At 44.6% G+C, this 19,057-nt stretch overlaps 1 protein-coding gene across 16 annotated transcripts in view; it reads left to right on the top strand.

Moving 5' to 3' along the window:
• Positions 1-19,057, top strand: part of TADA2A (transcriptional adaptor 2A) — a 75,047-nt gene that overhangs the window by 308 nt on the left and 55,682 nt on the right. For 5 of the 16 annotated variants that reach the window (XR_010124524.1, XM_063655512.1, XM_054456884.2 and 2 more), the window contains exons 2-3: positions 4,117-4,240; positions 16,343-16,449. Coding sequence is in view for 12 of the 16 variants with exons in the window: in XM_063655512.1 (XP_063511582.1) it covers positions 4,216-4,240; positions 16,343-16,449 (132 nt within the window). In the remaining 4 variants the exon portion in view is untranslated. Of the gene's footprint in view, positions 1-23; positions 327-4,116; positions 4,241-7,788; positions 7,840-13,252; positions 13,436-14,926; positions 15,049-16,342; positions 16,450-19,057 lie in introns of those variants that run through there. The other 11 variants (XM_063655517.1, XM_063655516.1, XM_054456896.2 and 8 more) reach the window with 8 other exon arrangements.

The following is a 19,057-nucleotide window of genomic DNA, read 5'->3' as shown; positions in this document are numbered from 1 at the left end:
CGGGGGCCCGCCCCGCGTCTGGGCGGTGCCCCAGTGCCCCGGCCTCGCCATTTCCTTCTCAGCCCTGGAGCGCGTCGCTCTACCAAGAATGGCCACTGTGCCTGATGCCCCTGACCAGAGTTACCCATTTGAATTTCCTAGCAGGCCCCCCAAAGTAAGTATTTCGGTATCCTTTTAGAGTTGAGGCGCAGGTAAAATAAATGACTGGCCCAGGCCGGTCCCACCCCGTAAGGATTTGAAGGTTGGCTCCACAACTCGGGAGCCTGCGCCTTTTCTCCTCCCAACGTGGACTCCTGCCCGGCGAAGTGCCTCACTTCCTTCTCCCGGTAACCGATTTGAATTTGGCGATTGTTAGTTTGGAGCTAGCGCCAGTGCTTCCACGGAAGTTGGTGTCAGAATGTGGTCTCTTGTGAAAGGAGGAGAAAGAAGATTCTGCAGACTGCAATATTGTGCTTTTTTGCCTTTTTTTTTTTTTCTCCTAGGCTGTACTGCAGTGCAGTGGCACGATCGCGGCTCACTGCAATCTCTGCCTCCCAGGCTCAAACGATTCTCGTGCCTGAGGCGCGGGCCACCACTCCCAGCTAATATTTGTATTTTTAGTAGAGATGGGGTTTCACCATGTTGGCCAGGCTGGTCTCGAACTCCTGACCTCAAGTGATCCTTCCACTTCGGCCTCCCAAAGTGCTGGGATTACAGGCGTGAGCCACCGCGCCCGGCCCTACTATTTTTTTATTTTTTGAGATGGAGTTTCTCTCTTTCGCCCAGGCTGGAGTGCAATGGCGCCATCTCAACTGACTGCAACCTCTGCCTCCCAGGTTCAAGCGATTCTCCTGCCTCAGCCTCCCGAGTACCTGGGATTACAGGCGCCCGCCACCACACCTGGCTATTTTTTGTATTTTTAGTAGAGATGGGGTTTTGCTGTGTTGGCCAGGCTGATCTCGAACTCCTGACCTCAGGTGATCTGCCCACCTGGGACTCCCGAAGTGCTGGGATTACAGGCGTGAGCCACTGCGCCCGGCCTCCTACTGTGCTTTTTTGAGTGTTGATCAGTCCCTATTGACTGTGCATCCTTTACTGGACATCTGTTTTTGTTTTTGTTTTTTTTTGAGAGGGAGTTTCACACTTGTTGCTCAGGCCAGAGTGCAACGGCGCGTTCTCAGCCCACCGCAACCTCCACCTCCCGGGTTCAAGCAGTTCTCTTGCCTCAGCCTCCCAAGTAGCTGGATTACAGGCATACGCCGCCACGCCCAGCTAATTTTGTATTTTTAGTAGAGACAGGTTTTCTACATGTTGGTCAGGCTGATCTCGAACTCCCGACTTCAGGTGATCTGCCCGCCTCGGCCTGCTAAAGTGCTGGGATTACAGGCGTGAGCCACTGCGTCCAGCCTTGACATCTGTATTTGAAATGACACAGCTATCCCTTAATAAGACACTGCGCAAGTAACATACTCTTTCAGAGCTTGCCTTCTTTTGAAAAAGCAGCTTGCCCCAGAAGTGTGGGAGTGAGGATTCAAAGAATCCCCACACCGTGGTACCCACGGGTACCTAGCAAATGGAAAAAGTTCAGTAAATTTGGCTGTTATTTGATTGCTGCGTTTGTAATACACCCTTGCTAGACTCATTTTTCTTCAGAGCTGAACTATTCCTGAGACTACAGCAAAGGGAGACAGACCTACCCCACCCCAAAAAGGGAAGGTTCTTTGATGGCAGCGTTAGCGGAAATGTTGCCCACACTTAGTGATGAATTATTCTCCAAGCTAAAAATTACCAGGGTGAAAAAAACCACTTCAGAAAAGCTAAAGATAAATTAACCTTTTGTAGAATTAACATTCATTAGTCCACTAATGTGTGTTTATTGTATTCCTCCTGTATGCTTGGCATTTTAAAAGCATACAAATATGTATCCGATATAGTCTCTGCTTTCACTTATTTATTTATTATTTATTTTTGAGACAGGATTTTGCACTGTCACCCAGGCTGGAGTGCAGTGGCACAATCTCGGCTCACTGCAACCTCCACCTGCTGGGTTCAAGCAACTCTCATGCCTCAGCCTCCCGAGTAGCTGGGATTATAGGCGCCCGCCACCACGCCAAGCAAATTTTTTTGTATTTTTGGTAGAGACGGGGTTCTCACTGTGTTGCCCAGGCTGATCTGAAACTCCTGACCTCAGGAGATTCACCTGCCTCAGTCTCCCAAAGTGCTGGAGTTACAGACATGAGCTACCACACCCAGCCTGCTTTCACTTAATTTAGAAGTGGGGGAAAATATACATTCAGAAGTAATACTCACAAAGTAGAATGTGAAAAATGCCAGATAAAAAGCTGTGAGTGGGCCGGGCGCGGTGGCTCATGCCTGTAATCCCAGCACTTCGGGCGGCTGAGGTGGGCCGATCACCTGAGGTCAGGAGTTCGAGACCAGCCTGGCCAACATGGTGAAACCCCGTCTCTACTAAAAATACAAAAATTAGCCAGGACTGGCGGCCTGCGCCTGTAATCCCAGCTAATTGGGAGGCTGAGGCAGGAGAATCTCTTGAACCCGGGAGGCGGAGGTTGCAGTGAGCTGAGATTGCGCCATTGCACTCCAGCCTAGGCAACGAGAACAAGACTTAGTCTTAAAAAAAAACAACAAAAAAAAGCTGTGAGTGTACAGAAGAAGGATTATTTTTTGACTTAGTGTAAAATATTATTTCATTTCTGCTTCAAAGAAGATACTTTGGGCTAGGCATGGTGGCTCACACTTGTAATCCCAGCACTCCAGCACTTTTGGAGGCCAAGGTGGGCAAATCACTTCAGGCCAAGAGTTTGAGACCAGCCTGGCCAACATGGCGAAACCCTGTCTCTCCTAAAAATACAGAACAATTAGCCAGGTATGGTGGTGGCACATGCTTGTAATCCCAGCTACTCAGGAGGCTGAGGCATAAGACATGAGAATCAAAAATGAGAACCAAATGGAGAATGAGAATCCCTTGAACCTGGGAGGCAGAGGTTGCAGTGAGTACTCCAGCCTGGGCAACAGAGCCAGACTGTGTCTCCAAAAAAAAAAAGAAAAAGAGACTTAGTCTATCCTCCAAGCTGGAGTGCAGTGGTGGCTCACTGCATCCTCGACCTCCCAGGCCCAAGCGTTCCACCTCATCCTCCTGAGTAGCTGGGACCATAGGCATGGGCCACTGTACCTGGCTAACTTTTTTTTTTTTTTTTTTAAAAGAGATGGGGTCTCCCTATGTTGCCCAGGCTGGTCTTGAACTCCTGGGTCCCAGTAACCCTCCCATGTCAGCCTCCCAGAGTGCTGGGATTACAGATATAAGCCACTGTGCCTGGCCCTGTTACGTACTTGTTGAAAGAGTAAGGAACAAATGTATGTTGTAATAGATAGGATTTTTTGGTTTCCAGTTGCAGAAACTCGTTCAGTCTTATTATTAAAGTTGAGTTTATTAAAGTTTATTAAAGATAGAGAAATGAGAGAAGAGTTAAACAGTTGAGCCACCTGGGGCTAGTGATCTCAACAGCCAGAGGACATGGACTGAATTCTTTGAATGAATTCTAGTGAATAACTAAACTCCAACTGCCTTCTGTCCTTTCATGTCTTACTGAAGATCCAGATTTCTGGAAGAAGAGACCTGGTTGCTTTAGCTTTTGTCAGGGGTGGGGAATGGGGTATTGTGATTGGCAGCCCCACCAGTACCACATGAAATGTGGGAGGGTCAGTTTCCCAAGTAAAGGTGGCAGCTAAGGAGAGAAATGATGCTGAGTAGAGAAAGCCAACAGTTGTTTATTAGAAACGTGTAGCATTTGCCCCTCCCATCCTCCGTGCCCCTCAGACCCAGATCCTTCCTCATAAAAAAGAAAAAGAAATATGTAGCATTTATAGAGGACCAGGTACCATGCTACATTACTTATATGGATTATGATATTTGATTATGACATTTAATTCTCACAACTTTGGAAGGTAGGCACTGTTATACCCACTACAGAGGAAGAAACAGGTTTTCAGAGGTAGAATAATTTTTCAACATTACAAAGCTAAGATGTGGCAGAGCTGAGTATGTTGCATATCTTTTCTTTATCTCGTCCCTTTGAATGATTTTCTGATCCATGTGCCACTTTTGTTTGTTCCTAGGGAGTCATCAAGCTTTGGTGTATGTGTTCGCTGGTTCTGAAGTCTTGAAGAAGCTCTGTGCTGAGGAAGACCAAAGCAGCACTCGTTGCCAATTAGAGAATGGACCGTTTGGGTTCCTTTAGCAGTAAGTACAGTGGGAACAAGTCTCAGATGACTTATTATTATTTTTTTTTGAGATGGACTCTCCCTCTGTTGCCCAGGCTGGGGTACAGTGGCATGATCTTGGCTCACTGCAACTTCTGCCTCCCGGCTTTAAATGATTCTCCTGCCTCAGCCGCCCGAGTAGCTAGGACTACAGGTGTGCGCCACCACACACAGCTAATTTTTTTTATTTTTATTTTTAGTAGAGATAGGGTTTCACCATGTTGGCCAGGCTGGTCTTGAACTCCCGACCTCAGGTGATCCGCCCACCTCGGGCTCCCAAAGTACTGGGATTACAGGTGTGAGCCACCACTCCTGGCCTTCAGGTGACTATTAATAGCAAACTAGAGTGGAAGTTGATCAAGGAAGAAAAATAAACAATGAAGTTAGGCAATAAAGCCCTTTGACTCTGATTCTAAGGGAATTATGAGTATCAAAATAAAATCAGTTAATACATATTGATTACCCATTGAACACATGACACAAACATATGACCCTGGGTCTTACAAGAAAATGAAGCGGCCGGGCGCAGTGGCTCACGCCTGTAATTCCAGCACTTTGGGAGGCCGAGGCAGGCACATCACGAGGTGAGGAGATGGAGGCCATCCTGGCTAACACCGTGAAATCCCTTCTCTAGTAAAAAATAGAAAAAATTAGCCAGGCGTGGTGGCAGGTGCCTGTAGTCCCAGCTACTCGGGAGGCTGAGGCAGGAGAATGGCATGAACCCGGGAGGCAGAGCTTGCAGTGAGCCGAGATTGTGCCACTGCACTCCAGCTTGGGTGACAGAGTGAGACTCTGTCTCAAAAAAAGAAAAAAAGAGAAAATGAGGCTGAGATGGACCAGGCATATTCTGATTAACCTGTAGTTAAACCTAGAAAAGCCATGGGATTTCTGTTTAGACTAATGACATGTTTCAGGCACCTTGATAAGAAATGTGTTAGTGGTAAGATAAAGGAAAGATCATCCCACCTCCCCCTTGATGTGGAGCTTGTTTCTAAGAGTAAACCACAGTAGAATAATGTAGAGAATTATGGGGTATGTATGGAGTAAATTCAAGTAGCCATAACTATGGATAAAAAAATTATACTGGCCGGGCGCCATGGCTCACGCCTATAATCCCAGCACTTTGGGAGGTCGAGGTGGGCGGATCATGAGGTCAGGAGTTTGAGACCAGCCTGGCCAACAAGGCAAAACCCCGTCTCTTCTAAAAATACAAAAATTAGCTGGAGGTGATGGCTGGTGACTATAATCCCAGCTACTTGGTAGGCTGAGGCAGGAGAATTGCTTGAACCTGGGAGGCAGAGGCTACAGTAAACCAAGATCATGCCACTGCACTCCAGCCTGGGTGACAAGAGCAAGAATCTGTCTCAAAAAAAAAAAAAATTATACTGCTCTTTTTCCCTGATTCTGAATATATGAGATTTCGCAGAAATAGAAATTCCATTGTTAGATGTTTAGTAGTATCCTAATGAGAAGAATCAGAAAAGTACTTTTTGGATGTTGTTTCCTCTTCAACAATTCGTGTTTTTTTTGAGATGGAGTCTTGCTGCATTACCCAGGCTGGAGTGCAGTGGCATGATCTCGGCTTACTGCAACCTCTGCCTCCCGGGTTCAAGCAGTTCTCCGTCTCAGCCTCCCGAGTAGCTGGGAGTGTAGGCGTCTGCCACCACGCCCGGCTAATTTTTGTATTTTTAGTAGAGACAGGGTTTCACCTTGTTGGTCAGGCTGGTCTTGAACTCCTGACCTCAGGTGATCCACCAGCCTCGGCCTCCCAAAGTACTGGGATTACAGGCGTGAGCCACCACTCCTGGCCTGACAGAACAATTTCTTAAAGGAGCTCTAATTTACTTTTTGATCACACTCCTAATATAAATTTAGAAGAGAATGGAGTCTTCAGACACATCTAGTTCAACTCTTTCATTTTACATATAGAGAAATCTAAGTGGACTGCTTCAATGCTGGGAGTGTCCAAAATAATGTTAAACTTCTTTTTGGAAATAATTTCAAACTTAAGTTGCAAGAATAAGAATACAAACAATACCCACATACCTTTTGTTAACCTTTTACTCCATCTGCTTTGTCATTTGCATGCGCGCTGTCTCTGTTTCTCCGTGTATGTATATATATGTTTTTTATTTTTTAATTTTTTTTATTTGTAAGAGATGGGGTCTCACTCTATCACCCAGGCTGGAGTGCAGTGGCACAATCATAGCCCACTGGAGCCTTGAATTCCTGGGCTCAAGCGATCCCCCACCTTGGCCTACCAGTGTATTGGTATTATAGGCATAAGCCACCATGCCTGGCCCAATCTTTTTACTATTAAGGTTGCAAAAAGATGATTCCCCCCACCCCGCCAAATCTAGTGCTCTCTCCACATTTACTAGTTAGCATTTTCAGTTTTTATTTTAGGTTCAGGGGTACATGTGCAGGGTTGTTATATAGGTAAACTTCTTGTCACAGGGGTTTTGTGTACAAATTATTTTGTCGCCAAGATAATAAGCATAGCACTCGAGAGGTAGTTTTTGGATCCTCTCCCTCCTCCCATTGTTCACCCTCAAGAACGCCCTGGTTTCTGTTCCCCTCTTTGTGTCCATGTGTTCTTGTTTTTTTAGCTCATACTTGTAAGTGAGATCAGAGGGTATTTGGTTTTCTCTTCCTGTGTTAGTTTGCTTAGGATAATGACCTCCAGCTCCATCCATGTTGCTGCAAAGGATGTGATCTCATTACTTTTTTATGGCTGCATAGTATTCCATGGTATATATGTACCACATTTTCTTTATCTGTTCACTTTTTTGCTTATTTTTTATTATGGACACAGGAATTCCTATTTTTTCAATGATTTATGATTTATTAGCATACATAACTAGCTAGGTTCATGGATTATTCCAAATTTGGCCACCGGGAGTCCCTTCAAATGGGCTCCTACATCCTTATAGCGTACCCTCATCATTTTTTTTTTTTCTTTTTAGCATCTCCATCCTTTTTGGCGTAACTAAATACTCCAAGTGCATCCTGTACTCCCCCCGCCCTGGAATCAGCCACTTCTCTGAGGAGTCCTGGTACTTTTACAAGGGAGTCATGTCAGAGACCAAGATCTTTTCATCTACTAGAATATTTTTGCATCTTGGCCCTTTTGGCTGACAGAACTAGGAAATATATGCATGTTATGTGCTATATACATGTATGCCAGTATACATACACACATACACATTTACGTACACATATACTTCTTTTTAGGAAATCATGAGTTCACATTGATACCTCTAATTCATCATCATAGGCTTTTTTCTTGTCTGCATTAATTCCTCATTCACATGTCTTACTCAGTGAGAACCCTGGCTCCCAACATCAATATAATTCCACTATCCCCTGCCCTCAACCCCTTGTACTTACCAACTTCCTTGTTTCCTGGTTTAATCTGTCGCTTAATCCTTTTTGCAAAGATAAGAGGACTGTTTTTTACTCTAATTTTTTTCTTCTTCTTTTCTCTTTTTTTTTGAGACAGACTTTCGCTCTTGTCACCCAGGCTAGAGTGCAGTGCCACGATCTCAGCTTACTGCAATCTCCACCTCCTGGATTCAGGTGATTGTCCTGCCTCAGCCTCCTGAGTAGCTGGGATTACAGGCGTCTGCCACCACGCCTGGCTAATTTTTGTATACGGGATTTCACCATGTTGGCCAGGCTGGTCTTGAACTCCTGATCTCAGGTGATCCACCCGCCTTGGCCTCCCAAAGTACTGGGATTACAGGCACAAGCCACCGTGCCCGGCCTCTAATTTCTTATAGGAAAGATAGCATACTATATATATGTGTTCTTTTGTACTTTTAAAAAAATTCTTCAATCAGCACCAGGATTGTACTTTTTTTTCCCCACTTAATAGTATCTCCTGGAAATACTGTATTAGTTGGTAGAGGTTGTCCTCATTCTGTTTTTTATAGTTGCATAATACTTCATTATGTGGATATGTTATTATTCAAATAATTGCTTATATTTGGACATCTAAGTAGTATTTTGCAATTACATCTAATATTATAATATATAACCTTGGACGTGTGTATTTTTGTATTATTGGAAATGTATATTCATGGTAAAAAATTCCTAGAAGTGAGATTGCTGGGTCAAAAGATAATCCCCCTGTATATGAGTTGTACTATTTTGTATTCCCACCAGTGATACGTAAGAGTGCCCGGGCTGGGTGCGGTGGCTCAGGCATGTAATCCCAGAACTTTGGGAGGCCGAGGCAGGTGGATCATAAGGTCAGGTGTTCGAGACCAGCCTGACCACCATGGTGAAGCCTCTACTAAAAATACAAAAAATTAGCCGGGCTTGGTGGTACGTTCCTGTAATCCCAGCTACTCAGGAGGCTGAGGCAGGAGAATTGCTTGAACCTGGGATGCAGAGGTTGCAGTGAGCCAAGATTGTGCCACTGCACTCCAGCCTGGGCGACAAGAGTGAAACTCCTTCTCAAAAAAAAAAAAAAAGTGTCTATATCCCCACAGCCTGACTAATTATATTGTCAGGCATTGAAACTTTTGCCAATCTGATGGGTGAGAAACTATATGTCAGGGTAGTTTTAATTTTTATCTTGCTTATGAGTGAAGCTGAACATCTTTTCATATGTTTAAGGCCATTTTATGTCTCTTTTTTTTCCCCAAATTATCTTTGTGTCTTTTGCAGCAGGATCTTTGGTCTTTATTCTCCCTCTCAATTTTTTTTTTTTTTTAAACGGAGTTTTGCTCGTCACCCAGGCTGGAGTGCGATGGTGCGATCTCGGCTCACCGTAACCTCTGTCTCCCGAGTTCAAGCGATTCTCCTGCCTCAGCCTCCCAAGTAGCTGGGATTACAGGCACATGCTGCCACGCCCAGCTAATTTTTGTATTTTTAGTAGAGATGGGGTTTCCTTCGTGTTGGCCAGGCTGGTCTCGAACTCCTAACCTCAGGTGATCTGCCTGCCTCAGCCTCCCTCTCAATTTTTTAAAGTTGTTTGCATACTAGGGATTTCAGTGCTTTTTTCTGATATGTTTACAAATATTTTCTTACAGTATACTTGCTTTTTTACTTTCCTTATGGTGTTTTTGCCAAAAAAAGTTTTTTGTTTTCTTTTTATTAGTGTAGTCAAGTTTATTAACCCTTTATTGAATTTGAATGATGGTTAAAAAGCCTCACTCGGCCACACATGGTGCCTCATGTCTGTAATCCCAGCACTTTGGGAGGCCGAGGCAGGCGGATCACGAGGTCAAGAGATTGAGACCATCCTGGCCAACATGGTGAAACGCCATCTCTACTGAAAATACAAAAATTAGCTGGACATGGTGGCACACACCTATAGTCCCAACTACTTGAGAGGCTGAGGCAGGAGAATCGCTTGAACCTGGGAGGCAGAGGTTGCAGTGAGCCGAGATCGCACCACTACACTCCAGCCTTCCAGCCTGCCAGCCTGGCAACAGAACGAGAGTCTGCCTCAAAAAAAAAAAAAAAGCCTCTTTCTTGTTTCCTGTTATCTCAGTGAAAAAATAGATAAATAAAAAGCCTTTCTCTTAGGTTTTAAAAAATTTTGAAATACCTTTTGAAGGACAGTTGGGCTCTGTGTATCAAAAACCTAAAAAATGCTTAATAAGTGTACACTCAATAATTCTAGTTCTAGGAAAATATATATCCTGAGGAACAGATATGAAATGTACATACAAGAAACCGGGCACAGTGGCTCATGACTGTAATCCCAGCACTCTGGGAAGCTGAGGCAGACGGATCACCTGAGGTCAGGAGTTCGAGACCAGCCTGGCCAACATGGTGAAACCCCGCCTCTACTGAAAATACAAAAATTAGCCGGGTGTGTTGGTGGGCGTAATTCCCGCTACTTGGAAGCTGAGGCAGGAGAGTGGCTTGAACTTGGTAGGCAGAGGCTGCAGTGAGCTGAGATCACACCACTGTACTACAGCCTGGGCAACAGAGCAAGACTCCGTCTCAAAAAAAAAAAAAAAAGCTGGGCATGGTGGCATGCATCTGTAGTCCCAGGTATTAGGGAGGCTGAGGTGGGAGGATCACTGAGTCTGAGAGGCAGAGTTTGCAATCAGCCAAGTTTACTATTTGGAAATAAAATACATAGACAATATGTCTACATACGTGATTTCTTTTTTTTTTTCTTGAGACATAGTCTCGCTCTGTTGCTCATGCTAGAGTGCAGTGGCACGATCTCAGCTCACTACCACCTCTGCCTGCTAGGTTCAAGTGATTCTCATGCCGCAGCCTCCCGAGTAGCTAGGACTACAGGTGTGCGTCACCAGGCCCGGACAATTTTTGTATTTTTAGTGGAGGTGGGTTTCGCCATCTTGACCAGGCTGGTCTTGAACTTCTGGCCTCAAGTGGTCCACCTGTCTTGGCCTCCCAAAGTGCTGGGATTACAGGCGTGAGCCACCATGACTGGCATACATAATTTCAAAAAATAAAAATGATAATGCCTTAACTGTAATAAAAGAGATAAATACAAGAGAAGTAATCTATGGTAAAACAATGTAATTTATAATAAAGCAATATGTATTTCAATATGTTTACACATGATTATGATAGAAGACATGATTTAAGTACTAGATACTTGAACCCATATGTTGAATCACTGTGCATATACAAATGCAGAATGATTCAAGTGTGTCATGTTGGTGACTAATAAACACCAGAAGCTAGAATAACTAAACGTTCTGAACAAAACAAAATACATTCTCCTCTAGACTTATATACAGTTGCCTTTCTGGAAATTTCAGTGCATATTAAAATTGTCAAAAATACTTTGCTTTATATATAACATGGAATTAGGTTCTAGGTCATATGAGATTTTTCATTCACTTGAATGTCTGGTGGGACATTTGAAAGTTGCACAGGACACGCAAAAAAGTCAATTTTTATTAGAATATATTGAGCATTGTAGGATATCTAGAATCCCTGTTTTAGGGGCCTGCAGAATGCCCGTGGGGCTCTGGTCATTGCGGCAACAAAAAGGTACCTCCTCAGATTTCCAAATGTCTCCCTAGGGGGGAGTTGAGTACAATTAGGTTATATAATATAATGGATACAATGGAATGTTATTTATCCATTAGAAAGAACAAGGAAGGTCAGTGTGTATTGTCACGAAAACATGTCTGCAATATATTGTCAAGTGAAAAAACATGTATGATATTCCACTTTTTCTTTTGAAACGGAGTTTTGCTCTTGTCACCCAGGCTGGAGTGCTGTGGTGTGATCTCGGCTCACTGCAACCTCCCCCTCCTGGGTTCAAGTGATTCTCCTGCCTCAGCCTCCTGAGTAGCTGGGATTAGGCGCCCACCACCACATCCAGCTAATTTTTGTATTTTTAGTAGAGGTGGGGTTTCACCATGTTGGCCAGGCTGGTCTTGAACTCCTAACCTCCAGTGATCCACCCGGCTCAGCCTCCCAAAGTGCTGGGGTTATAGGTATGAGCCACCGTGCCTGGCTATTTTTTCTTTTTATTATTTTTGGTAGAAGCAGGGTCTCGCCATATTGCCCAGGGTGGTCTTGACTTCCTAAGCTGAAGCGATCATCCTGCCTTTTCCTCCCAAAGTGCTGGGGTTACAGGCATGACCCACTGAGCCCAGCCTCTACTTTTGTTGAATATATGTACTATATTATATAGAAGAAAGGTTGGAAAAATATTTTTCAGAATGCTAATTGTGGATGACATACTTTACAGTTTTATTTTAGTCTGGAATGTTAAGAACTTACAAAGTAATTGCTTTTTTTTTTTTCTTTTTGAGACAGGGTCTTGCTTTCTTACCCAGGCTGGAGTGCAGTGGCGTGCTCATGGCTTACTGCAGCCTCGACCTTGGCTCAAGTGATCCTCCTACTTCAGGCCTCTGTATAGCTGGGACCACCAACCATGCACCACTGCACCTGCCTAATTTTGTGGGGTTTTTTTGTAGAGACAGGGTTTCACCATGTTCCCCAGGCTGGTCTCGACCTCCTGAGCTCAAGTGATCCACCCACCTTGGTCTCCCAGAGTGCTGGAATTACATGCATGAGCCACCGTGGCCCACCCAGTAATTGCTTCTTGACATAAGGATTTAAAGAATCACTTTGCGCCTGCAATCCTAGCACTTTGGGAGGTTACACCAGGTGGATTGCTCGAATCCAGGAGTTCAAGACCAGCCTGGGCAACATGGGAAAACCCTCCCTCTACTAAAAATACGAAATTTAGCTGGGCTTGGTACACAGACATGTAATCCCAGCTACTTGGGAGGCTGAGGCATGAGAATTGCTTGAACGTGGGAGGCTGAGGTTTCAGTGAGCTGAGATCAAACCATTGCACTGTAGCCTGGGTAACCAGAGTGAGACACTGTCTCCAAAAAAAAAAAAAAAAAAAGACCACTTTTCAGGAGTTCAAGACCAGCCTGGCCAATATGGTGAAACCCTGTCTCTACTAAAAATATAAAAAATTAGCCGGTCGTGGTGGTGTGCGCTTGTAGTCCCAGCTACTCGGGAGGCTGAGGGAGAAGAATCGCCTGAATCCAGGAGGTGGAGGTTGCAGTGAGCTGAGATCGCGCCACTGCACTCCAGCCTGGGCGACAGAGCAAGACTTCGTCTCAAAAAAAAAAAAAAACTACTTTGCTCAGTGGCTGATGCCTTTTTTAAAAATAGGATAGTTGGAGGAAAGAGAGAAGCAAGCTTATATCTAACAGGAAGTGAGGAAGAGGGTAACTTGGTAGAAGTTGGCATCTGTCACTTAATATACAACAATTTTTGGCTCAATGCAGTGGCTCACTCCTGTAATCACAGTACTTTGGGAGGCTGGGGCAGAAGGATCACTTGAGGCTGGGAGTTTGAGACCAGCCTGAGCAACATAGCAAGATTTGTTTTTCTATATTAAAATTTAAAATGGGGGAAATGAAGTAGCTGCACAGTTTCATATATTGAATTTGAAGCTACTGCCAGGAGTACATTTTTTTCTTTCATCATTTTCTTCTGTGTCTTTTTTTTTTTTTTTTAGATGGAGTTTCGCTCTTGTCACCCAGGCTGGAGTGCAATGGTGTGATCTCAGCTTATTGCAACCTCTGGTTCAAACGATTCTCCTGCCTCAGCCTCCTGAGTAGCTGAGATTGCAGGTGCCTGCCACCACATCTGGCTAATTTTTGTATTTTCAGTGGAGATGGGGTTTCGCCATGCTGGTCAGGTTAGTCTTGAACTCCTGAGCTCAAGTGATCAACCCGCCTCGGCCTCCCAAAGTGCTGGGATTATAGGTTTGAGCCACTGCGCCCACCCTCTCTATCTTCTTAAAAAGAAATAAAGAGAACAGTGATCATCACTTGGAAGAGGGAAAGGTACCTTGAAGAATGTTTCTTGGACTTTAGGGAGGCAAATACTATTACAGAATGTGAGAAATCCTGTTCCAGGCTGAACAAATTAAATTCCTTCATCTACCTTCAAAGCCTTTCTTCTCTTAGATTCTTGTGATTGATCATAGAAAACAATTTTGCTAGGTTGCCGTGACTCTAGAGGCCGAATTTGGGGCAACCAGGGACACATATATCTGCATTTTTATGAGTTTTGAGAGTTTGGATTGTACTCCTTGTCTTCATAGTTTGGAGACATACCACTGTCATTGGAGTAGAAGATCTGCTGTGTTATGTTACTATGGGAGTAAGGGAGGAAGCTTCCTGGGTTTCAGTTCCCACTCAGAGCCAGGTGTGGTGGTTCATGCCTATAATTCCACCACTTTGGGAAGCTGAGGCAGGAGGACTTCTTAAGACCAGTGTGGGCAACACAGTGAGACCCTGTCTCTACAAAAATTAAAAATTTAGCCAGGCGCAGTGGTGCAAGTCTGTCCCTCCTCTTGGGAGGCTGAGGTGGCAGGATCACCTGAGCCTGGGGGGATTGAAGCCACAGTAAGCCGTGATCTCACCACTGCACTCCAGCCTGGGCGACAGTCTAAGACCCTGTCTCAAGAAGACTCTGTCTCAAGAAGACTGTCCCAAGAAAAAAAAGAAAAATCCGAACTCAAATATAAAATAGTATATTCCAAGATATGTATTTAGAGGAGACATGTATTTAGAGGCTAGCTGAGTGTGGTGGCTCATACCTGTAATCCCAACACTTTAGGAAGCTGAGGCAGCTCAAATTCCTGGGACCGTTTGAGCCCAGGAATTCGAGACCAGCCTAGGCAACATAGTGAAACTCTGTCTCTACAGAAAATAAATTTTAAAAAAGTACCCGGGTGTGGTGGCTTGTGCCTGTAGTCCCTGCTAGTTAGGAGGCTGAGGTGGGAGGCTCACTTGAGCCTGGGAGGTTGAGGCTACATTGAGGCATGATTGTGCAACCACACTTCAGCCTAGGTGACAGAGTGAGACCCTATCTCAAAAAAATAAATAAAGGAGTTTTCTCTTATTTGCCCCAACTTTTTATTATGAAAAATTTTAAACTTAAATAGAAAAGTCAAAAGAACAGTACAGTGATGATGATGTGTTTTTTTATTTTTTTAATTTTTTTTGGAGACGGAGTCTCTCTCTGTTGCCCAGACTGGAGTGCAGTGGCATGATCTCGGATCATTGCAACCTCCACCTCCCAGGTTCAAGCAGTTCTTCTGCCTCAGCCTCCTGTGTAGCTGGGACTACAGGTGCATACCGCCATGCTTTGCTAATTTTTTTGTTTTTTTGTTTTTTTTGAGATGGAGTCTTACTCTGTCGCCCAGGCTAGAGTACAGCGGCGTCATCTCGGCTCACTGCAACCTCTGTCTTCTGGGTTCAAGCGATTCCTCTGCCTCAGCCTCCTGAGTTGCTGGGATTACAGGTGTGCACCACCACACCCAGCTAGTTTTTGTATTTTTAGTAGAGATGGGGTTTCACCATCTTGGCCAGGCTGGTCTTGAACTCCTCACCTCATGATCCACCCGCCTCGGCCCCCCACAATGCAGGGATTACAGGCATGAGCCACCGTGCCCAGCCAATTTTTTTGTATTTTTAGTAGAGACAGGGTTTCACTGTGTTGCCCAGGCTGGTCTCAAACTCCTAAGATCAGGCAATCTGCCTGCCTCAGCCTCCCAAAGTGCTAGGATTACAGGCTTGAGCCACCATGCCCAGCCGATTATTATTATTATTATTTGAGACAGGGTCTAGCTCTGTCGCCCAGGCTGGAGTGCAGTGGCACAATCTTGGCTCACGGCAACCTTTGCCTTCCGGGTTCAAGTGATTCTTGTGCCTCAACTTCCCAAGTAGCTGGGATTATAGGCTGTGCCCCCATCCCTGGCTGTTTGTATTTTTAGTAGAGACAGGGTTTCACCAGGTTGGCAAGGCTGGTCTCAAACTTCTGGCCTCAGGTGATACACCCACCTTGGCCTCCCAAAGTGCTGGAATTAACAGGGTAAGCTAACGTGGCCGGCCTACAGTGATTATTTATATGCTTGCTACCTAGATTCAGCAGTTGTTAACATTTTGTCAGATTTTCTTTATACTGTATGTGTAGGTATGTTTCCATTTTATGCTCCTGGAAAAATAAGTTTGGGATATTATGAAACTTCCAGTTAAAAATGTGTTTGTGACTGGGCATGGTAGCTCATACCTATAATTCCAGAGCTTTGAGAGGCCAAGGCAGGAACATTCTTTGAACCTAAAAGTTCAAGACCAGCCTGGGCGACATGGTGAGACATCGTCTCTACAAAAAATTAACCAGGTGTGGTGGCATGTGCCTGTAGTCCTAACTACTTGGGAGGCTGAGGCAGGAGGATCGCTTGAGCCCAGGAGTTTCAGGTTACAGTGAGCTATTGTCAAGCCACTGCACTCCAGCCTGGGTGGCAGAGCAAGACCCTGTCTCTAAAAATATATAAATAAATGAACAAACATATGCTTGTATATTTCTCTGCAGGGTTCATATCTACGTAAATGCTGTGTGAAAAGGAACAATGCTGCCCTGAAGTTAAAAGGATCATAATTTTTGCTTTTTTTTATTTGTAATGAGCTCATCTTGTCTCCATGAACTTTTCAGCTCAGCTCACTACTTGTGTGGTCATTTGGGGATTTTCACCTTTTTGCACTTAAGATAACCATAAGGTGATCTGAAATGTGCATTTGTTTTCTGTTTGTTCTAGATGATCCCTCTGATAAGCCACCTTGCCGAGGCTGCTCCTCCTACCTCATGGAGCCTTATATCAAGTGTGCTGAATGTGGGCCACCTCCTTTTTTCCTCTGCTTGCAGGTAACTCACTAATGCTGGCCTCTCCTAGCCTAGTTTTATGCTATTTTTTATGATGTAATATTTCGGAGATTACTGTCAACTGCTAAGGAGATCTATATCTTATTAAATCTATTCCTTCCAATTTTTCTTTTTCTTTTCTTTTTTTTTTTTTTGAGATGGAGTCTCACTCTGTCGCCCAGGCTGGAGTGCAGTGGTGTGATCTCTGCTCACTGCAATCTCCACCTCTTAGATTCAAGCGATTCTCCTGCCTCAGCCTCCTGAGTAGCTGAGATTGCAGGCACACACTATTACACCTGGCTGATTTTTGTATTTTTAGTAGAGACAGGGTTTCACCACGTTGGTCAGGGTGGTTTCGAACTCCTAACCTCATGATCCACCTGTCTCAGCCGCCCAAAGTTCTGGAATTACAGGTGTGAGCCACCGCGCCTGGCCCCAATTTTTCATTATATGTTTTACCAGTGAAAAGTTGAGAAACAGAGCAGTTAGATGAGACAGACTGTTGATTAGTCCACATCTGTGTTTAAACCTACTACTTGGCCGGGCACAGTGGCTCATGCCTGTAGTCCTAGCACTTTTGGAGGCCAAGGCAGGTCGATCACCTGAGGTCAAGAGTTCAAGACCAGCCTGGTCAACATGGTGAAATCCCATCTCCACAAAAATAAAAAAAAATTAGCTGGACATGATGACGGGTGCCTGTAATCCCAGCTACTTGGGAGGCTGAGGCAGGAGAATCTCTTTTTTTTTTTTTTTTTTTTTTTTTTGAGACGAAGTCTTGCTGTGTCACCAGGCTGGAGTGCAGTGGCACAATCTTGGCTCACTGCAACCTCTGCCTCCTGGGTTCAGGTGATTTTCCTGCCTCGCACATTGCACTCCAGCCTGGATGACAGAGCAAGACTCTGTATCAAAAAACAAACAAACAAAACCCTAATAGTTAACAGTGGTTGTTGTTGTTGTTGTTGTTTTGTTGAGACGGAGTTTCACTCTTGTTTCCCAGGCTGGATTGCAATGGTGTGATCTTGGCTCGCCGCAACCTCTGCCTCCCGGGTTCAAGCGATTCTCTTGCCTCAGCCTCCCAAGTAGCTGGGATTACAGGCATGCGCCACCACACCTGGCTAATTTTGTATGTTTAGTAGAGACGGGGTTTCTCCACGTTGGTCAGGCTGGTCTTGAACTCCAGACCTCAGGTGATCTGCCTGCCTCGGTCTCCCAAAGTGCTGGGATTACAGGGCGTGAGCCACCATGCCCGGCTGTTTTTTTTTTTCTTTTCCACGACAGAGTCTTGCTCTATCACCGAGGCTGGAGTGCAGTGGCGTGATCTTGGTTCACTGCAAGCTCTGACTCCCGGATTCAAGGGATTCTCCTGCTTCAACCTCCCGAGCAGCTGTGGTTACAGGTGCATGCCACCATTCCCAGCTAATTTTTTATATTTTTGGTAGAGACGGGGTTTCCTCATGTTGGCCAGGCTGGTCTCAAACTCCTGACCTCAAGTGATCTTCCTGCCTCAGCCCCCAAAGTGCTGGGATTACAGGCGTGAGCTACCACGCCCAGCCATAACACTGTTTTTTTAAGTTAATTTAAGGTATTGAAATTACAGGAAACAGAACTGGAAGATTATTCCTTTTGTTGACACTGTTTATTGCCTTGTTGAAGACTGATCTCTATACAGATGACAAGGGATGAAACAATTTTTGTGGGTGATAATGGTAATAATAATACTAATTATAAGTACTTACTCTGTCCCAGGCACCATTTTGAGTACTTTACGTGAATTAACCCTTAAATCATCACTATAAGCCTATGAAGTACCTATGATTAGTATCCCCATTTTATAGATGAAGAAATTTAGGCTAAGAGAGGTTAAGTAACTTGTTCAAGGTCACACAGTAAATACCATATTTTATCAGATCGAAGACACCATTGATTATAAGAACCACCTCAATTTCAGAAATGTTAAAATGTAAAACTGGCTGATGAAAGTTGTAATGTACTTTCGATTATAAGATGAATCTTGATTTCAGAGAGTTTTTTTGAGACAGGGTTTCACTGTGTCCTCTAGGCTGGAGTGCAGTGGCATGATCATGGCTCAATGCCACCTCTATCTTCCAGGCTGAAGTGGTCCTTCCACCTCCCCTTCCCAAGTATCTGGGACTACATGCTTATGCCACCATGTCCAGCTAATTTTTTTTTTTTTTTTTCTGTGGAGAAAGGGTCTAGCCTTGTTGCTCAGGCTGGTCTGGAACTCTTGAGCTCAAGCAGTCTTATCGCCTCAGCCTCCCAGAATGCTAGGATTACTCCAGGCTTACTTCAGGGACTTTTTATTTTTCTTTAAAAAAAAAATAAAGAATTTTTTTTAGAGATGGGGTCTTGCTCTGCTGTTCAGCCTGGAGTGCAGTGGTGTAATCATAGCTCACGGCAGCCTTGACCTCCTGGGCTCAATGATCCTCCTCCCTCAGCCTTCCCTGAGTAACTAGGTCTATGGGCACAAGCCACAATGCCCAGCCCAGAGTTTAAAATATGAAAAAATATTTATCTTAGAACGGCTGAAATACGGTTACAGAGCCAGGATTCAAATTTAGGCTGTATGATTGTGATTCCAGGGCATATGCTC

The sequence above is a fragment of the Pongo pygmaeus genome, chromosome 19, assembly GCF_028885625.2.
Source record: "Pongo pygmaeus isolate AG05252 chromosome 19, NHGRI_mPonPyg2-v2.0_pri, whole genome shotgun sequence".
Classification (NCBI taxonomy): domain Eukaryota; kingdom Metazoa; phylum Chordata; class Mammalia; order Primates; family Hominidae; genus Pongo; species Pongo pygmaeus.
Note: the sequence above shows the minus strand (reverse complement) of the source record. Positions and strands in the feature narration are given on the sequence as shown.